This window comes from Delphinapterus leucas, chromosome 5, assembly GCF_059928025.1.
Source record: "Delphinapterus leucas isolate spDelLeu-1000000601 "Yukka" chromosome 5, BTC_Dleu_Yukka2, whole genome shotgun sequence".
In the NCBI taxonomy this organism is placed as follows: Eukaryota; Metazoa; Chordata; class Mammalia; order Artiodactyla; family Monodontidae; genus Delphinapterus; species Delphinapterus leucas.
Genome location: NC_143133.1, coordinates 19,771,758 through 19,792,889, shown reverse-complemented (window position 1 = coordinate 19,792,889; position 21,132 = coordinate 19,771,758). Strand labels below are relative to the sequence as shown.

Sequence of the window (21,132 nt, the reverse complement as noted above, 5' to 3'; positions counted from 1 at the left end):
TCTCTCCATGTGGTGGCAAGATGGTCCCACATAGTTCTAGACTTTAATGGTCCTTAATGTTTATAATCCTAGAGAAGGAAAGACCTACTCTCTCTCAGAGTTCACATGTCAAAAGTTTCTGATGGAGGGACTTTTTTGGTCCTACCTGGGTCAACAGTCAATGAGAAGACAGGGATGGGGTTCCACAATTAGCAGGGCCTGATCACAGCCATGCCTGCTATTAACATTAACAACAGAATCACATAGGGTCAGGAAAGGGCATGTCTCCAAGAAATAGAAGGGTGCTGGTCAGACAAAGCAACAGATGTCCAATAAAGAGAAGAGAAGATCTATACTCAAATATCTTGTTGAAAACCAGGTTATATTTAGACAGATCATCTAGGTCAATATACTACTCAAACTTATTCTTTTTAAAGAGCAGAATGCACATTATCTAAACCTCTTCTCAAATTTCAAAAAAAAAAAATCCCCTGTAAGCATGAAACAAATGTCCCTTGCACCCAAGTTTCAAAAGTTTCTTACTAAAAACAAGGTTATGAAGTAAGTATATTTTATGATGGTATGTAGATGTGAGTGGAAATGGGTTATACACCTTTGGATTAACTCCAATAAAAGGCAAATGCTGTAGTACTAAAATTACAATAATATAATAGTAAAAGTAGGAAGGAGTGGTGGAAATTGTATAAAAGTGGAAGGTGAGCGGGACAAGGTAATCAAGCAGCAATCTCAGAACAGCAATCAGACACGGCATATTTGGACAGTTTCATGGGAAGCCTTGCCAAATCAAAAGCAGAAGGAAACTAACAATTTGAATAGCTATTGTGTCCAAAACATGGTGTTGGATGCTTTCCTTCAGACCGTTGAGCACAAAGTAATTATTTCCAACCTAAATACACAGAAGCTGAAGCTCAGGATTATTTAATTCACCTACAGTCCATTTGATCTGAAGTTTATCTGAAGCAAAAGTCCATTTTTTTTTCCACCACCAAGCTGTCTCTCAGGAAAGGACAGACTATTTCAACAAAGTCCTGTTTCCTTTCTCACGGGAAAGAGAAATTATCAAAAGCCCACTAAAATAACCCAAAGATTTAAATGATGAAATTAACAGCCAGGAGTCCTGTTGCGAAACTATACTATAAACATGAATTGTGTTAAGAACTTAAACAGCCTCTACCTTGTAATCCCCTTGTCCTTTTGAAAATCAATCGGCTGTCTTGAGCATGTGGATATAGGGTCTGTCCCCTTCCCTCCTTCTTCACGATTCCTGTCTCCGGACCATGTCAGGCTCATCCAACCTCAGTCTTGGCTCACGTGGCTCCTTCTGCATGAAAGACTTTTCCTCTCCTGCAGATGATATTCTGGCTGATCCTTCTCATCATGAAGGATTTACTTAACTCAAATGGCACCTCTACAAAGTGACCTTTTCCTGCAACTAGCCCAATTAAAATAGTCTCCACATTCTCAAATATTGATAGTATTTAGCACGTGAAATTGAAGCGAGATGCGGCCTGCATGGGAGTTACATTGCCTATCACTCTGAAGCAAATGAAACAAAATAATATGTGAACACTGAGCTAGTGCCTGACTCCAAGCCAGGCATTGTTCTAAGCATTCTACATGTACTAACTCATTTTTATCTCTCATAATAGATTTATCATTGCTATTTTGCAGATGAGTAAAGTGAAGCATATAGGCTACATTGGCCAAGGTCACAGAACAAGTAAAGGGCAGAGTCAGAATTTGAGCCTGGGTAGTTTGAAGTTAGTTCCTGCTTTTAACTACAGAGGGTCCTGCACGTATAACAGTTCCCCTTTCAACTTTTCAACAGCTTGAAAGCGATATGCATTCAGTAGAAAACGTACTTCGAATTCTGAATTTTGATCTTTTCCCGGGGCTATGTATATGCAGTACGATACTCTCTCTTCATGCTGTACAGTGGTAGCAACCACAGCTCCCAGTTAGCCACCTGGTGAACAACCGGTACACTTACAACCATTCTGTACCCATACAACTATTCTGCTCTTCACTTTCAGTACAATAGTCAGTAAATTACACAAGATGGTCAACACTTTATAATAAAAATAGGCTTTGTGTTAGATGACTTTGCCCAACTAGATGACTTTGCCCAATTGTTGGCTAATGTAAGTGTTCTGAGCAAGTTTAAGGTAGGTTGGGCTAAGCCATGATGTTCCCAGGTTAGGTGTAGTAATGTATTTTCCACTTACATGGCTTTATCTGGACATAACCCTACGGTAAGTGGAGGAAGAACTGTACTACTTGACTCTGCCTCTCCCAAAGAGCCGAGTGACTGGCAGCACGAACACACTAAAGTTCCTCTACGCCTATAAAAAATAAGCTTATCGCCTTAAAATAACTGGAGAGACTGTAAGAAATAAACAACAAATTTTGTTTCAGCCAGCGGTAGGTATAACGCCATTACAAATTGCTAATACTATCAATTCTTGTCAATTTTTCAGGTCCTCCGAGGTTTCACCGTCAGCCCATAAAAATACCCCAGCTCACCATCTCAACTTTCTTCTCTCCCCTCCGCTCCACTAACGCCGGCTCATTCCAGCGTTTCTCCAATGAATCTGCTGAAACTCTGCCTCTACAGCTTTTTAGTGGCCAAATCTCAACTTCCTCATCTGTAAAATAGCAATAATACCTGTTTAGCCTACTCCGCTAGAACTGAGGCTAGAGTGAAGTGTAAGAGGGCTCAACTGATATTAATTTCTATCACTGGTGGTTATTTCGGGGTCCCTTTCTCCGCTACACTTTATAATAAAAGAAACATCTTTCCGTTCAGAATTTCGACTCCTTTTGCTTCTCCAGCCAGCTCCGGCTGGTCCAACTTTGCTTTGAGCCTGCGCACTAGCGGCGGTCTCTCAGCCTTTGCTTTCCCAGCTTCCGCTGACGAGCTTTGATGACGTTAATCTCCTGCGCCGAGGTACGAGCAGGGCGCGGGTGAGGAGGTGCAGGGTGTCTTCTCCCGACGCATTCCAGTACCTGTGCGTTCCCTGACCTGACAGTATGAAGGAGACGCCACTCTCAAACTGCGAGCGCCGTTTTCTACTCCGCGCCATCGAAGAGAAAAAGGTAAACCGGGAATTTGGCGCTGCGTGAGCGCTCGGGTAGCGCGGCGGCCCTCAACCTTCCGGCCTAGGCGCACAGACCTAGCTCTCGCAGGCCCCGGGAGGCCCTAGGGGAGCGGCCGGTGGGTTCCCCCAAGGCCTCAATATTTATTTGGCTCCGGTGGGGTCTTTTCAAGGCTCAGGTCACCCCAGCGACTGTCAGTGCTCGGGCACCTAGTTTCCACTCTCCTACGTGGAGTGGGTAGGATCACACTTACCTCCAAGTGCTTAGCCCAAGGACTGCCTAGCACAGAGTAATAAATATTTGTATTAGGAATAAAGGAATGTTGTGCTTACAGCGGCTGGATGGCAGACAAACCTATGATTATAGGAATATCAAGATCTCATTTGGAACAGATTATGGGTGCTGCACTGTGGAACTTGGAAAAACAAGGTAACAAAGTATTCAAATTAGGTATAAGCTCAATAGGGAGAAATTTAAAAGAACTTGATTGACCCAGTTTACAAAGCAGTTAAGTCTGGACAGTACTTTGTTTAGCTGCCCAGACTTTGGTTTTATAGTCACGCTTTACATTTTTAATCATGAATATATTTTCTGTCACATAAGTATCACATAGTTCTTTCTGATCTCTGTGAATCATATATACAGCCAGCACTGATTGCACTGAATTTGTTCCTTGCATTTGTTGTCATTAAGTAGGGCCTACTTTCCTCCTTTTCCTGAGTGACACGAGAATTAGATTTTTAATATTCATTTGGAAGTTGTGAGGATACTGGTCAGATAATGTTGGTGAACCATGCCATAAGAAAATTCTTAGGACGTCTCAAGTTTGCACGCCATCTTGTATCACTAAATATTTGTTTTAGAAAAGAGAAGAAATGGTCATTGACTCTTAAAAATCTGTGGAATAGTAAATATTGTAATGAGATTTTTTTTCCCTGTCATCTCTTTGGTTATGCCAATATGTGTTTTATTTCTGTATGTATTCTACTACTATACTTTGTAGGTAACTTCAACCTTTAATGATATATCATACTGAACATGTTATTACTCAACGTAGTGTAAGACTGAAACTTAATTTTTAGATTTCCTTTTTTTTTAATTGGAAAGGAAATACATTTAATTAACAGATTTATACTTTATCTTTGCAGAGTTCTTGGACAGGTTTCCTGTGAACTTGTTTCTCCAAAACTCAATAGGGCAACAGAAGGTATTCTTTTTTTTAACCTTGAGCTCTCTCAGATGGCTGCCCCAGCTTTTGAACCTGGCAGGTATTTAAATCTTTTTCTTAAGCTGCTTTAGCCAGAGGAGAGCCTAACAGGGGTGAGCTATTGTTTTACTGCCTGGTGTTATATCTCATGACATTAGCCCATTCCTGTTTTCATAGGCAGTCAGATCTCTTGGTGAAGTTGAATCGCCTCTTGGAAAGATGTCTAAGAAATTCGAAGTGTATAGACACTGAATCTCTCTGTGTTGTTGCTGGTGAAAAGGTGGGGAATATGCCCAAAATTCTTAATCTTGGGATGAGTATTGTTGATTCATGGATCCCTGTATCTATACTTTCATTCTCAGAGCTTCAGTTAATTCAGTTTTACTCTAGTTCACTTCACTTCACATATTCCTGAGTGCTACCCATAGAACTTTGTGTCATCTCTCTTTGGAGGGACAAAAAAATTGGTGAAAATAGCAACTTGGATTTGTATACAAATTTCTTATTCAAAGAACTTGTGGTTTTTCACATATTTTCATTTATTTTCTTATGTTATTTAAGTGAGTTGATAGAAGCAGGTAATGTTTTCGTTTTTTATGGATGAAGAGCTAAAGAACTGATTGAATCCTTCATTTGGATAGGTTTATTGACTTACACAGGGCTGCATAGTGAGTCATTGGTAGTCCGACATTGGAAATATTACTCTCAATATATTGATTGTGCTATTTGATGATATTAGAACTTTATTCTTGGTTAGGGTATTTTAACTATCTTTTTGACTCCAAAGAAGTCACTTGGCCTTTCCACATTCTATACTTGAATATAATACTATTTGCATTACTTGTAAGGTTATCATAAATATTGTCAAGTAAAACCTAAGAGTTTGAGGTTTTTAAGTTAGGAGACACAATAAAAATATCATTAGGCTTGGAGTTAGGGGAATCTTAGTACTAAATGTAGTGTGGTTCTGTTTATTTACAGTATATATTTTACTGTTGTCAAATGACTCATAGAAAGGTAAGCTATTGGTATTTCAGGTGTTGGTCTGGCTTGACATTTTTCTAAATGTATTTTTATTGATACAATAGAAGGAGTAACTGCATGTTTTAACAGCAAAAGAAAATTTTGCACACAGTGTTACCTTTCCTTATAAATAACCTCTGGTTGTGACTATTTAGGATTTATTTTTGTTTTGAATTACATTCAGGTTTGGCAGATACGCGTGGACCTACATTTGTTAAATCATGATGGAAACATTATTGATGCTGCCAGCATTGCTGCAATTGTAGCCTTATGTCACTTCCGAAGGCCTGATGTCTCTGTCCAAGGAGATGAAGTAACACTGGTAAGCTTCCATGATGTGAGCCAGGCTCCTTCTTATGAATGAATGAATATCCTTGCTGTGCAGACAGCTTGTTTCTAATGAAGTCTTGTTGTAAATGGCCATTAAGTATGTTGTAAAATTTGTTCACAAGGCAAAAAATATGGTCATAGTTACCTTTGAAATCTCTTAAATCTCCTGTATTAAAGTTTTGTCAGTGAATGCATACCCTGTCCTGTTTTTTTTAGAATAGAAATAGATGACTTCTTTGGATTGAGCATTAGATAAAGTGGTTGGTTTATGCTTAGGGGACATGTGTGAAAAATCATAATTCTCAGTATTTTCACAGTGAGATGCTTGTTCTCACTGTGTGGCAAAAACCCATCAGAAACACCTGGAAAGACTGTTAAAACATCTTGCTAGTCTCCATCCTCAGAGTAGAATGGGGATAGGTTGTATGAGTTTGTACTTCTGACAGAGTTCCCAGGTGATATGATAGTGCTGGTATAAGGACCACATTTTGAAAACTATGGACCTATACTATTTACATTGTCCTTTCTTTTGTGCGGAGTATGTCAATTTCAATTTATATAAATTACATGCTAGAATAATGAAAGTGCACTGTTGTGATAATTTGATTCCTGAAGTTATAAAAGGAAACATCAGATGCCCAAATTCTCTAAGATGTCATTCATGATGCTGTTTTTAGGAATTAGACTGGAGCAGACTCTTGAAAGACTTAGAGGTGTAGACAAAGTTTTATTAACAATAGAGACATGTTCCTTTAGAGAGGGGAGGTGGTATATGGAAGTAAAAGAGAAAATATAGAGTGATGAGTAGACAAAAAAGACATTGATTTAAAAATACTGTAGAGATACTGCTGGTGGTAAAGTGTTACAGCCATGTTGGAAGAGTTTGGCAGTTTCTTAAAAAGTTAAGTGTAAACTTATACAGCCTAACAATTCTATATCTAAGAATGTACTCAAGGAGAATGAAAGTATACATTCACTCAAAGACTTTCATGTGAATGAATGTTCATAGCAGCATTATTCATTACAGCCAAAAACTGAAAATTAGCCAAATGTTCATCAACTAGTGAATGGAAAAACAAAGTGTGGTGTATCCACACAGTGGAATACTATTCAGCAGTAAAAAGGACCAAACTACCGGTGTGATGTATACTTCAAGGTGGATGAAACATGCTGAGTTGAAAGGAGGCAGAGGCAAAAGACTGAAAATTGTTTGATTCCACTTACATGGAATGTCCAGAAAAGGCAGATTTATAGAGATAAAGTATTGATAGATCAGTGGTTGCTTTGGGCTGGGAGTGGGAGTGATAATCAACTGCAAACACGCTTAAGGGAATTTGGGGGAGTAATGAGAATTGTTTTGTTTTGTTTTTTTGCGGTACGCGGGCCTCTCACTGTTGTGGCCTCTTCCGTTGCGGAGCACAGGCTCCGGACGCGCAGGCTCAGCGGCCATGGCTCACGGGCCCAGCCGCTCCGCGGCATGTGGGATCTTCCCGGACCGGGACACGAACCCGTGTCCCCTGCATCGGCAGGCGGACTCTCAACCACTGCGCCACCAGGGAAGCCCAATGAGAATGTTTTAAAAACTGAATTGTGGTGATAGTTACTTCACTGTATATTTACTAAAAAGTGAATTATTTACTAACAGTTAGTGAACTTTATGTTATGTAAATTATACCTCAATAAAGCTTTTTGACAAATACATAAAGTTTTAAGGAAGATGAATGGCAAAGTCAAACAGGTAGTTGCAAAAGAAGTTATTTAGGTACTCACTGAAGATTAAAGGGATTTCAGTTTTTATTTTAATATCTGATGTACAAGATGATTTTTTGTATGTTTATAAGTTAGTGACTGTAATTATTGAAACTTTTATTTTCAAACAGTATACACTTGAAGAACGTGATCCTGTACCATTGAGTATCCACCACATGCCCATTTGTGTCAGTTTTGCCTTCTTCCAGCAAGGGTAAGTCTCATCCTTGTCATGGTCTGAAATTATAAATCCGTACGCAAATGAACAAACCCCTTTTTTAGTATTAGAGCGCCTTATAGCTCTTTTATTTCTTTCTTAAGAGCATTACTTGAAAAATGCTCAGAACTAAGAGCTTTCTCAGTAGAAGTGACAAATTCTCCTTTAATGAAGAGACTTCACGTTTTTCTTTTCATGGCATACTTACACGTTTATGAGTTTACCACAGCATGGTAGTGTATCTTTCCTAGAGGTGTACAGATGTTAGGCTCTAATTTTGGAAAGTAGGCTGAGAATGACTGTGGATTAATGGAAGAGGACTTTGGAATATATTTGAGGAGCATATTACATGGAATAGTTGTAGGATAGGAGCAGGTTACAAGGCGGAATGGTTCACAAATGAGAAAAAAAATCTTGTTTTCCTTCAGCTCTCCAGCAGTTTCTTCACAACTCACTGCTAATTCCTCCTACAACAGAAAGCCTGGAATCTTAGGTCCATGTAAGGTGCCTTTAAATGAAAGCTTGAGCCTTAAATCTCTTTAGAAACAAAGAGAGGTATAAATATTTTAGCAATTTTACGACTAAGAACTAGAGAAAAGCTTTGATCTTTCAGTCACTGTAGTATAGAATTTTATTAGAGGGAAATAGACCAGCACTGTCCTGTAGAATTATGACATGAGCCATATATGTACTTTTAGTAGCCACATTAAGAGGGTAAAAAGAAACAGGTAAAATTAATTTTGATATTTTATTTTACTTGATATATCTAAAATATTTTAATATATAATCAATATCTTAAAAATTATTCCTGAGATATTTTGCATTCTTTTATTTCTACTAAGTCTTTGAAATCCAGTATTTTATACTAATAGTACATCTTAGTTTGGACTAGCCACATTTCAAGGGCTCAGTAACCACATGTGATTAGAGGCTAACATTGGACAGTGTGGAAATAGGCAGTATTTTTTTGTAATGAGCCATTAGCATAACCTGGAAGAATTTCAAGCAGAACTTGGAAGAATTTCAAAGTACAGGATATTAGGGAAACTTTAAAATTAACCAAATTAACATTATAATAATTCTGTTGTCTCTTTTCAGATTAAAGTGACTCAGATTCATAGGCTCAGACCTACACTGTGTTGACCTTACTATAATACTATTTTTAAAAATATCCATTAGCTTAAAATTGACAAGCACTCAGCATCAGATTTGTTCATGTCCATTTAACATTCATTTCAGAACATATTTATTGGTGGATCCCAATGAACGAGAGGAACGTGTAATGGATGGCTTGCTGGTGATTGCCATGAATAAGCATCGAGAGATTTGCACCATCCAATCCAGTGGTGGGATAATGCTGCTGAAAGATCAAGTCAGTGCTTTGATTTGATTAATGTTCCATTAAAAATAGGTCTCTTCTTTTTAGAAGCTTTTTCTTGTTTTTAAACTAAAATCCAACAGATATTTTCAATGATTGATTCTCGGATCTGTTAGAATCTGGTTTCAGTATTGTCTGTTGACTTGTGGCTACAAGGTACCCTCCTTCCTCCCTTGCTTCTCCCATGGATGGCCCTCCAGAGTCTACACCTCTAGATAGAGGAATACTCTATTCCTTTCAGTGAGGAAAGAGATTTATATCCTTTCCCCTTCCTTCCCCTTCCCCTTCCCCGTGTTGGGTCTTCATTGCTGCGAGTGGGCTTTTCTCTAGTAGCAGTGAGCGGGGGCTGCTCTTCGTTGCGGTGGCTTCTCTTGCTGCGGAGCACAGGCTCTAGGTGCGCGGGCTTCAGTAGTTGTGGCACATGGGCTCTAGAGCGCAGGCTCAGTAGTTGTGGCGCATGGGCTCAATTGCTCCGCGTTATGTGGGATCTCCCTGGAACTGGGATCCAACCTGTGTCCCCTGCACTGGCAGGCGGATTCTTAACCACTGTGCCACCAAGGAAGTCCCTATATCCCTATTTTTCTTTAAAGTGTCAGAAAGTAGAAATTATGTAAAAAGATAGTTTTTCTTTTGGAATTTGGGTACAGTGAGCAGAAGTTCTCAAATCCAGCTACATATAAGATTCACATGGGGACTTTTAGAGAATAGATTGCCATGTAGCACATAGTGCAGCTCGTTAGGAGCACAAAGACTACTTAATTGGAATTCCAGCTCTTCCTTACACTAACTGACCTTTGGCAGATGGCTTCATATTTTTGTGCTTCAATCCCTTTATCTGTAAAATAGTAAATAATCTTAATTTCAACACCTTCTGTTAGGAGAATATAGGGATAGATATGGATATATTGTACTGTATAGCATAAATTAAGTGTGCAGTAAATGTTAGTTTCTGTTATCATCATTGTCATTATTACCAGCATCATGACCACTGCCAGATCCCTATTTCCAGTGATTCTGATTCATTAGGTCCCTGAGGCCTGGGAATCTTCACTTTATAAAAGCTTTCTGGGGGACACTGTGCAGCCCTGTCTTGAACAGAGCTATGGATCACTCACAGAAAGGAAGTTAGTGTATCTGTGGCCTCTTGAGTGGTATCTTCTACATTGTCATAGAAGAGTTTTTGGGTCAGTTCCTTTAACATTTAAAAATAGCTCTCACGGTCTTCCCTGGTGGCACAGTGGTTGAGAGTCCGCCTGCCGATGCAGGGGACACGGGTTCGTGCCCCGGTCCGGGAAGATCCCACATGCCGCGGAGCGGCTGGGCCCATGAGCCATGGCCGCTGAGCCTGCGCGTCCGGAGCCTGTGCTCCGCAACGGGAGAGGCCACAACAGTGAGAGGCCCGCGTACCGCAAAAAAAATAAATAAAAATAAATAAATAAAAATAAATAAAAATAGCTCTCACATCTTGCCTTAATTTGTGTTTACACTGTATTATTTTCATATTTTAAAGGCTTAAATTGCAAAGGTAGAAAAACTAATCTCATGTTTTTAGTTTTGTTAGAGAAAGCTACTTGATTTGTTGTCCGTAAATAACAGAGTTCACTTTTATAAATAGGTTTTGAGATGTAGTAAAATAGCTGGTGTGAAGGTAGCAGAAATTACAGAGCTAATACAGAAAGCTTTGGCGAACGACCAGAAAGTTAGGTAAGTTTGATTTTTTTAGAACTGAATGGTCCTGTTATAGATTTTTCTGTTGAGGATTTTTCTCGCACAAGCATAACTCTACAGTTTTTACACTCAGTCTTTCCTTATCTATTCATCTCAGTTGAATATACTAAATGTTTTTTGAAAGTTGATTGAACTATTTATTGTATTCCAGTTTACACATAATCTGTATTAAAAAGCCACACAATATTTTTCATTTAAAAAGTTAACATTTTCTTAGGAAAAAAAGAATCCAGTAGCTCATGTTAACAGAAAGAATACAAACTGGGGTTGATTCCCATCTCTTCTTACTGTGTGACATTAAGCAACAGCTATATCTCAGCACTTCAGTGTCTTCTGCTTTAAGTACATAACACATGCTTGACACATGGTTTAATAAATGGTTAATTATAGTAACTTTTTATTATCTCACTTGATAGGCATAATAAATTGGTGGGGTTAAGTTAGTCAAATAGTTTCTCATCCAATATTTCTCATGTATCAAAAGGATAAAATAGTTAACTTTTTTTTCCCTTCCTGTCTTCTCTCCCATCTCTCATTCCCCCTTCCTTCCCAACTCCCCAAAAAAACCCACACAGGAAAGAAGGTGGAAAGTTTGGCTTTGCAGAATCTATAGCAAATCAAAGGATCACAGCATTTAGAATGGAAAAGGCCCCTATTGATACCTCCGATGTAGAGGAGAAAGCAGAAGAAATCATCTCTGAAGCTGAACCTCCTTCAGAAGTGTATCTTTCCTGGGTGTTTTTGGTAAAAACAAGAAGATTCATAACACTTTGGGTATTATTAGGGCTCTGTGAAGCATGTGCATATGGAAATTTGTTTTCTGAAACACTGTACTTTGTTAGAAAAAAACATTTAAGATATGAGACAAGATAGTGATGAGTCATATTAAATTGATGGTGTAACATCTACCTTCTCTTCAGCTATCCTACCAAAACCAGAAAATTCTTTTATTTTAAGAAGCAATTTACAGCATTTCATTTTCCTTTGGAAAATTGTTCCCTAATCTCACTGGCATGGTCAGACACTATACATTATACACATTGTTCTTATTTTTTTTAATAAATTTATTTACTTATGTATTTATTTTTGGCTGCATTGGGTCTTCGTTGCTGCACGCGGGCTTTCTCTAGCTGTGGCAAGCAGGGGCTACTCTGTTGTGGTGCTCGGGCTTCTCATTGCGGTGGCTTCTCTTGATGTGGAGCACGGGCTCTAGGCGCTCGGGCTTCAGTAACTGTGGCTCACAGGCTCTAGAGCGCATGCTTAGCAGTCGTGGCGCACGGGCTCAGTTGCTCTGCAGCATGCGGGATCTTCCTGGACCAGGGCTCAAACCCATGTCCCCCTGCATTGGCAGGCGGATTCTTAACCACTGCGCCACCAGGGAAGTCCCCACATTGTCCTTGAAGTTCATTCATTCATCAGATTTATTACTGCAACTAAAATGTTCAGAGCAAGTGTGTCTCTTGATATTTCTCACCCATTGTGTCCATAAAATCTTAACCTGAGTTATACACTATTTCTTCTTCACTGTCCAGCCATCCATAGTATAGCTATTAGTAAATTTTTTCCTAATAATTTGAGGCACACTTCAATCAATCTTAAAGGAAGAAAACTTTCATTCTAATCATTTTCAGCACTGCATCAAATAGCAGTATTTCTGTTATTCAGTTTTCTTAACTTGCTAAGTGTTTCGAAACCTGTGCTGTGGACTCCTGGAACCGCCCAAATTGGAGAGGGAATAGAAAACTCCTGGGGTGATCTTGAAGACTCTGAGAAGGAAGATGAAGGTGGCAGTGATGAAGCTATTATTCTTGATAGTATAAAAATGGACACGGGAGAAGTCTCTAATATTGGAAGCCAAGGTATGTAATACTTTATGGCTATATGTAATATATATATATATATATACACACATATATCTATATATCCCTATTTTAGGAATCTTATTTTTATATTAGCAGTTGGGGCTAAATATTTTGTAATTTAAATTTCAACTAAACTGTTGAGGCTAACTGCAAGAATATGCTTATCTTTGAGGAATAGTGGTATTCTCTGGTATGTGAAGGGAGTGGCATTTTTTATTTTTAAGTTTTTTTTTTTCTGTTTTTGTATCTTATCCGGGCCAGTTTTAAGGGGATGAGTTTCTTAAAATCTCATTCCTGTGTGCTATTTTTTCTTTGTATAGTTTCTAGACTCAAACATAAAAAGGCAGTATCATAACGTATATTAGAGTACTGCCATCCATAGAGCTTTCTGCAGTGTTAGAAATGTTCAGTCTCTACACTGTCCAGCATAGTAGCCACTAGCCACATGTAGCTACTGAGCAGTGAAATGTGGCTTGTGTGAAGAATTCTAAATTTTAATAAACAAGGAGCGATCTAGGAAGTAGGTTGGTGGAGAACTAAAGGATGCAGCTATTAAATCTGGCTGAGAAAATAGTGAAGGTGATACTGTTTTGGTGTGTAATGCACATACCTGCCTGCCTTCAAGGAAGATCACTGCCTGTAAATATTACTGAGGACCTGCTGGGGTTTTTTGTAAGGCAAAAAAAAAAAAAATTCCCCATTAATTGGGACCCTTATTCAGCTTCCCCAGTGGTTACTTCTATTTAGTAGTAGTCTTCCAGACCTCGTTCCATGTATTTACTATATATTTACACCAACATAAGCTGCTTAAACACAGGGACTATTTATTGATAGATGTTAACTTTTTTTTTTAAACTCCATATGCCTTTATATATTTGTGAAATTTTTCTAATAGGGAGAAAGTAATTGAAAACTATTTAAATATAAAGAATTAATGTAGTAAGTTTCATGGGGAAAATGGACAAAAGAACAGAAACAGACGTTTCTGTTCTTTTGCCCATTTTTTGTTTCTGTTCCTATTTGTATTTGCATTCCCAAATACAAATGGCCAGAAACACATTGGCAAGGGTGTATAGGAAAATGGGTTAATATACTATTCTTGGAGTGTAAATTGAAACATTTCTGGAGGGATCTGGCAAAAATGTCTTTCGGAAGGTATATGCCTTTTGACCCAGGAATTCTGCTTCTAGGTGTTTTTCCTTTTAGTGTTGTTTATAATAGGGAGAAATTTAAAATCTAGATCTTCAAAATTAACAAATTCAAGGAGTAGCACAAGGAATTCAGTTGGCATATTGACTTGTTTCCAAATTGGTTCTATAAGATGCTCTATGTGTGTGTGTATAGTGTGTGTGTGTGTGTATATATAGACACACACACACACACACACACGTATGTAGAATTATCCCCCTCATTTTAATTCTATTAAAGAAGCACACATAAGGTTTTTCAGAGCTCCAAGGAATAACCTCAGGGAAGGGAAGAACCAAATAGTAGATCTGTAAGCCTCCACCCAAAATGCTGCTTGGGCTCTCTATCTGAAACTTATATTCCTTTCTTAACATTTTCTTAAAAGATGCCCCTATAGTGCTCTCAGACAGTGAAGAAGAAGAAATGATCATTTTAGAACCAGATAAGAATCCGAAGAAAATAAGGTAACAAATTTCTGGTTTATTTCAAATGTATACATATACTCAAGACTTTTTAGAAGCTTGCTCTCTGGGTTTCTTCAACCTGAGATTTATAGAATTAGGTCTGTAAAACTGCTTGGGTGCCTTTCAAGGTTACAGTATTCTTCTGTTCATAGGTGGCAAAAGTAAACTCCTAGTACTAATACTGTTAAAACTTGTTAATTTACTTTGTTCACAGAACACAGACCATCAGTGCAACACAAGTAAAAGCACCAAGTAAAAAGCCAGTGAAAAAGAGAAAAAAGAAGAGAGCTGCTAATTAAAGTTCACATAGTTGTATATTTGTGTATATAACTATTAAAAAGGTATTTATTCAGTGCTAACAACCTTGGGTATTATTCACAAACCCATTACAGAATCTAGTTCTTTATACAGTTTTTACATTATGCTTTAAAATAAACGTCTGGAGGACTCTTTAAATAACTGTCACTTTGGTAGGTCAAGTGTAGTAAAAGCCGATGAATGAAAAGCATTTTCATAGTGTGTACAAAGACCTGAAAGAGTCTTCTTAGATTATGCCCAAGTCAGACAGTTGGCCCAGTTCCTTAGGGAGGTGAATGTCATCACCTGTGTGTTGGAAGGAGAAGCCTTCCCTGTCCCCATGCTTTAATAAACCAAATTAATTTTTCTAAGTGAAATCCTGAAGTCAAATTTTTGCCTCAAATTAAATTTGACTTACAAACCAAATTTTCCAAATCAATTTATTTCTTATTATCCTGACAGCTGGCATCATTAATACTTTAACAAAAACCACTTAAAATTAGCCAAATATCTAAGATAGTTACATGTACAAAAGATATACAAATTAAAACCTTTAAAAAGTAATAGATACCATAATTTGTACTTGACCGTAACTTCCGTATTCAGAAATGATTGTAAAATTAAAACCTAAGATAAAATCTGTACACCATATACTTTGAGTGATTTACATCCTAGAAAACAAAGGCAGTCTTTCACTGTTACACATTTAGTGTCTCGGGTGGGTTGAGGAGAGAAACACCATGATACCTGTAAGCAGGGAAAAAAAAATCCATTTTTAGTAAACATTCATTGGGTGAAACAGATTATGGAATGAAACATATACTAGGAACTCACAAATGCTATTTCTGTCTACTTGAATTAATGGTTATAAAACTATAGTCTGGTCCCCAACACTTGCATGCATGCCCACCGTTCCTCTCCCCTTTTCTCCCTCAAATACAAGACAGAAGCTCAAAACACATGGCTGCTAAGAGAACAGTTGCTTAAGGAGGCTGTGCCTGACTTGTGAATCCCTTAAATAAAGTTAAAATGTCAAGGATCTGTGAACCGTACGATAGCCTGGAAAAGCAAGCTTCTTTGGTATCTACTGCTGTTAATTCTTACTTTGAGTTTTTGTACTTTTCTCTTATTGACTGTTGTGCATGCCGCGGAGCTCTGAGGTAGGTCTGGTGAAGGTCCATGAGACAAGGCTTTAGAGTTTCCAGCGTATATCCAGTCTTTTGTACTAATGATTCAGGCTGCAGGAGGGAGGACGGAACCACTGAGTTTTGTTTTCAGTAGCAGACACTGAATACAAGTTAGTAGTTGGCATTAGTTGGCTTGAGTTTTGTCCTAACACCTCCAACTAACATCTTCCAGTTTTCTCAAGCTCTTGTTGCTAACTTCGATCAATTTTTACTATTTTCCTTGCCAACAGCAAGTCTTATGGCCTGAATTCTTTAAGCACGCCTTTCAAATCCAAGCATTAATAGGAACCAAGCTTTCTACCTAACAGATGCTATTAAACAGGTAAGACAGAATGCTTTCAACAGTGTACGTGGCTGAATAGCTCTTCCAGTTCAGTACATCTAGACAACTGTCAGTGGTATAGGACAGTTATTTAACCTATCTGGCACAAGCACTTACAGCACAAGGTGGGTGTGTGAGGACGTCGTCATACATACCCAGCTTTGTCCCGTGACAGTGTAGAGTGCTAAATGAAAGGCTGCTGCGGCGGTCACCGATGGCAAATACTTTAGATATGGGTCAGCATCTATCAAACTTAACTCTCCCAAAAACTGGAATGAAAAAGTAAATATACTTTATGATCATAAGAGCTCTGGAATTCAAAACTCAAATCCTTACCTTCTGACCGAATATTTTACTATCTTTAAGACTGGCTCTGTAGCAACCATTGCCACATCTTTAAATATATTCACTATCATATTTTGCTTCATTCTCATCCTGTATTTTTCCTCCTTTAATAGCTTTAAAAACAAACTCTTCTGGCTACCATTTACCAAGACTTCCTCCTCATACCACTATTCCTAGTGCTTTCTCCATTTATGTTTTCTTTTGCCAATGGTAGGCTTTCTTTCATGCTGCAGCACTAACCTGTCCCCAGAATACTAAATCCCTTGACCAAGGCTGTATAATGAAACTAGAGCTTGCCCCGAATTGTGACCTTAGAATCTTCATTCAGCAAAATGAAAAGAACTTACCATTGCTAAACTTTCAACTTTGCAGTTTGCAGACTGCTGGTGCAGAAAGTACTGGGTAAGAAACTGATTTATTGTTGGTGCAGCTAAGTCAAAAGCAAGGACTTTCAAAACTAGGTGCTCCATTCTCAGAACTTGTTTCTTGGTATAAGTGTCATCTGTAATGTATACAAACTCTGCTACTTCTGGGGGGTATATTTCTTCAAACTTTCTACAATGAAAGAAGTTTTAAGTAATCAGTCCTTTTATAAGAAAAGCAAGCTTGTTTGTCCCAACTTGAAATCCCTTAAGCAGAATGAATGGAACGAATCCAAAACCAGTTGCCTGTTTGCACTGATACTTGACCATTTCTAGCCAAGACTAGGTAAATGCTAATTAAAAGCCCCAAATATTTCTCCCACTTCAGTCAAAGGAAGTAAGTGAGAGACTGACTTCCCAAGATGGGAACAATGCCAGAGTTCACCAAGTAACTGAAAATGTAGGAAATTTCCTTAGAAAAATAAATAATTTACATTTTAGTTTTCATGTCTTAATGGAGAAAAGATAAGATTTTGCTTATATACCAGAAAGTACTTTAAAGTAGAAGGAACCACTCTGTAACCTAGTCCTGGTGTATTAAAATGTCGCCAATCTGTAGGTTCATTCAAGGTGCCCTGAAATCCAGATCTAGGAAAATTAATGTCCTAAATTTAAAAAGTTTCATCCACTCCACCATCCCTAAAGTAGTCGCTGACTCCCTGCCTTGTATAGTATGTTAAAATGTCATACTTTAAAAGATCACAATTTCTTCCCTACACAGAAAGATACTACTAATCACTTTTAACCCAACAAACCAAGTTGTACTTACGAGGCTAACAGCATAGCAGCAGTGCCCACAAGCTGAAGTTTTCCTCTCAACACAGACATCGATGAAAGAAACCTATCAATGTAGTTCACAGCCAAATGCAGGGTCTCATTCTGTAGTTTATATTCTTCTCCTACTTCAACTAACCAGTCCACGAGGATAGCCCTCATACTGTTAGTAATGTCTGGCTGTTTCTTCATGTAACCCACTTTAGGCTTACATTTAACCTGTTGAGAAGGTTACTTAGTATAGTGTTAAAACTGCAGTTAGATTATTCTACCATTAACAGATGCTGCCTATATGCTAGAAACTTAAGTATAGCATTAGAGTAATTCAGTGGCAGTTAAAAAACTTAAAAACATTATCCTCTTAATTTCCTTTCACCACAGTGAACAAATAGTGTAAAAAGTAGATTCAGAGAGCCTTTACCTCCATTTCCCTAAGGTATGTGTGAATGTCCTCATGGTAGTCTGGTACTTCATTAACACTCACTGGCTTTTCATCTTCCAGTACAATTGACATATCCATAGTATGTGGTGACTCTAGGAGAATTCAAAAGTACAGTGAAGTTCACTTTTCATTTTTGACTTAATTTAAGAGCTAAAAGTGATTGCCCTTGTAAGGAGTCCCAAACTACCAATGTGTTTATTTCATCCAACTAAAAAGAGCTTGTTATGACAAAGTACATAGAAGATTTAACTCTGATTTTAGTACCTATGTCCACTTAGTTTTGGAATGATTTTAATTAACAAGAAAAAGTACTGACAAACCATTAACAGGAAAATGAGTTAGAGGAGCAGGTATTGAAGTGTCTTCATCTCCCATGACAGGAGTACACTGGTTTTGCTAGGACAAAGTTAAAATCCAAGTTTGGAGATATCTAGGATTTGTCAAAAGAGAGTTTGCAGACCCCTAAGTCTAACATTCAAAGCACAATCCAGGCAATAACTAGAAGTAGGGCTAACAAGTGTGCTAAAGAGAAACTCAGATTTCTTATGGGCAGTTCAAACACATTAACACTAATATCAATGGGTGATTCTTTTTTGGTAAATTTAAATTATCTTTGAAGGCAAAAAATATCCATTATTCTTTTTACTTCAAGGTTTGGGTTTAAAATTTGTTGCAGATTTTAAATAAAAATACACCAATTATTTTATTTCCATAGGACTTCGCTGCTATACCTCTCATCTACAGAACTAAAGCTGAGATTGAATTTAGTGAGCTGTCCAGTGACTCAATAGCCTGATGGTAAAGAAGCAGCACAAACTGTAGTCAGAGTTGTCTATAGCAGCTACTCTGACCCACAGGAGGACAATGTCCCTCTCTGGTATCAGACAATCACTCAGACTGATTTTACAGAAACAAAGTTTTAAAGGTGGAAGAGATGTTGGCTATCTCAGTATTTAAAGCTGCATTCTCAAATAGCACTCTATTTGAGAATGGTATGTACAAAGTAACACAACTGAAATATATTCTCCCAATCAAGCAAACATTTCCAGGGTCAGATTAAAATAAGTCTGAGATCTAATGAAATTGATGTGATTAGCAGTGTACCAGGAGCACAGGATTAGGATCCTTCTGTGGGTCACTGGGTCTTGGATTAGCTGTGAGGCCTGAGATAAGTCACACCCTTTCTAAACTTGTTACATTAAACCTAACTCATAATGTAGTTAAGGATCAGGTAAGATCATGTTTTGAAAAGCAAAATTTCATTAATCCAGTCTATTCAATAATTATGATTACATTGATTTGATACAATTTTTTTTTAAAACTTACCAAAACTACCATCCATTGGGTAATCAAGAGGTGCCAGTGGTTTTCTCGGTCCTGGTAAAGTAACAGCTGAATTAAAAGCCAAGACATCTTCACTTTCTGGTTTTTTAGATTCAACTGGCCTCTTCTGAGTCTCTTCTTCTGCTTCATCCACATGAATGGTAAATGCAGGCTGTTGACTGTTTGCTTTCCAGGGAGGAACGGTGACATGCTCATCATTTATAGGAAGATCCTTAAGAGGTGCAACCTAAAAAATAAATAACTGGCTTTGAGCCTATTAAGTGGAATTTTGTTCTGCTTTCATCCCCTTATACTGCATTTACTCCCAATTACTCTATCAGGAAAATTAAACTTTAGGGGGGAAAATCCAGACAAGGAAATTTGAGTAGTCAGTTGGAGAAAGAAGGGATGTTCCAATTTGTCACAGGCATTCCTGCAACGGTTTTAGGGTCAGATTAAGTGGAATTGGGCAAAACTAATCAAGGCCACGAGATGGGTGGAGTGGCAGGGCGAAAAATGCCAAATTTAGGAGAGATGGCAAAAAAGTGGTTTACCTCTTTCGCCCCAGGGTGGAGCAACAGAGCAAATTCGGTAAGATGGCGGAATTGACCAAAAGCAAAGTATTTTTTATACCCTTTCCTAAAGCAGAGGTAATCTCTTAACCATATGGGGAGGATGAAGGAAGTCCGAGCAGTGCCTGGGGCTTAAAAGCAGAGAGAAAGGCGTGGAGGTGGACAAAGGCCATACTCATGTTGTAGGGCTTGGTTTGACTTCGTTATCTATAGAAAAATACTCCCAATGGAGGAGAGCGGACAGCCAGCACAAACGCAGAGTGCTGGCAGGGAGAGTAATGGGAGAAACTAATGGGAGTAATGTGGCATCCTACACTCCAGAAAACCAGGGATCAAGGGACTCCAGATCCTGGCTTCCCGCGAAAAGGCCAGGGGATGCTTTCTCGCCACTCTCCTCTGCCGGCTAAACCCATGCAAAACTCCCGCTCGGCCCACCCTCCTGCAGATACGGCTCACTGCTTTACCCGTCGCGTCTTAGGCCTCTGCTGCGGCGCTGGTCCCCGCGAGTTCCCGGCCTTCAGTACCGCCAGCCCAGCGCGGGTCCGGGACTGCTGGGTGGGCGCCGCCTTCTCGGGGTTGATGTTCTCCTGGTCCTCCTGGAGCGCCGTCTGCTGCAATGTTAACAGCGCCGAGCCTGCCTCGCGGGCCGCAGGCCCGGGCGCGGAGCTGCCCAACATCACTGCTCCCGGGGGCGCGGCGGGATCAGCCTGCGGCGCCAAGCAGCGTGCACTGCGTCCCGCCGATCAGCCTAGGTACACTCCAGCTGTACCCGCCCGCCGCAGCTCGGGCCAGCCTACCCACCCGCTGGCCCGCTCGAGATCGTGTACGACCGAGGAGGTTGCGAAAGGCGGAGACAGGCACTGCGGGACGTGGAGGACCAAAGACGCCCCCGAAATGAAGCGAGCAGCCCGCCGGAGCGGCGGCTGTTCATGCAGTTCAAGTATCCCGCGACTATTGAAATGGACCAATGAAAAGGGCCGAGGCCCGTGACGTCACTCGGGGCGACGCGGTCGCAGGCGAGTGAAGGCGGCTGCGAAGGCAACCGAGCAGGGGCGGAGCGGGGCGAAGAGACGTCGAACGGCGGCAGGAGGAAGTACGCGCGCCCGGCGGGGAGGCGGGGCCTAAGTCTACTGTGACTTTAAATGGGGCCGCTAGGCGGTCCCCGTCTCGGGGTAAGGGCTGTCTCTAGGATAAACTGAATTAAAC

At 39.4% G+C, this 21,132-nt stretch overlaps 3 protein-coding genes across 10 annotated transcripts in view; 1 reads left to right on the top strand and 2 right to left on the bottom strand.

Moving 5' to 3' along the window:
- The window catches only part of SMIM43 (small integral membrane protein 43), a 51,239-nt gene extending 48,136 nt beyond the window's left edge, over positions 1-3,103 (bottom strand). For 2 of the 8 annotated variants that reach the window (XR_016393203.1, XR_016393201.1), the window contains exon 1: positions 1,175-3,097. The gene's annotated coding sequence lies outside the window, so the exon portion shown is untranslated. Of the gene's footprint in view, positions 1-1,174 lie in introns of all 8 variants that reach the window. The other 6 variants (XM_089911544.1, XM_089911545.1, XR_016393205.1 and 3 more) reach the window with 5 other exon arrangements.
- On the top strand, positions 2,941-14,604 carry EXOSC9 (exosome component 9). The gene is made up of 12 exons (XM_022596285.2): positions 2,941-3,096; positions 3,431-3,525; positions 4,245-4,364; positions 4,481-4,583; positions 5,511-5,648; positions 7,537-7,619; positions 8,862-8,994; positions 10,616-10,704; positions 11,304-11,450; positions 12,412-12,587; positions 14,164-14,242; positions 14,457-14,604. The coding sequence occupies exons 1-12, from the start codon at positions 3,031-3,033 to the stop codon at positions 14,539-14,541; spliced, it is 1,314 nt and encodes a 437-aa protein (XP_022451993.1). The 5' UTR covers positions 2,941-3,030; the 3' UTR covers positions 14,542-14,604.
- Positions 14,203-20,609, bottom strand: CCNA2 (cyclin A2). Its single transcript, XM_022596286.3, has 8 exons — positions 20,391-20,609; positions 19,358-19,601; positions 18,011-18,123; positions 17,585-17,808; positions 16,741-16,948; positions 16,204-16,317; positions 15,644-15,777; positions 14,203-15,286 (listed from the first exon to the last, which is right to left on the bottom strand). Exons 1-8 carry the CDS (start codon positions 20,601-20,603, stop codon positions 15,238-15,240), a joined length of 1,299 nt encoding a protein of 432 aa, XP_022451994.1. The 5' UTR covers positions 20,604-20,609; the 3' UTR covers positions 14,203-15,237.
- Between the last annotated feature and the right edge of the window lie 523 nt (positions 20,610-21,132).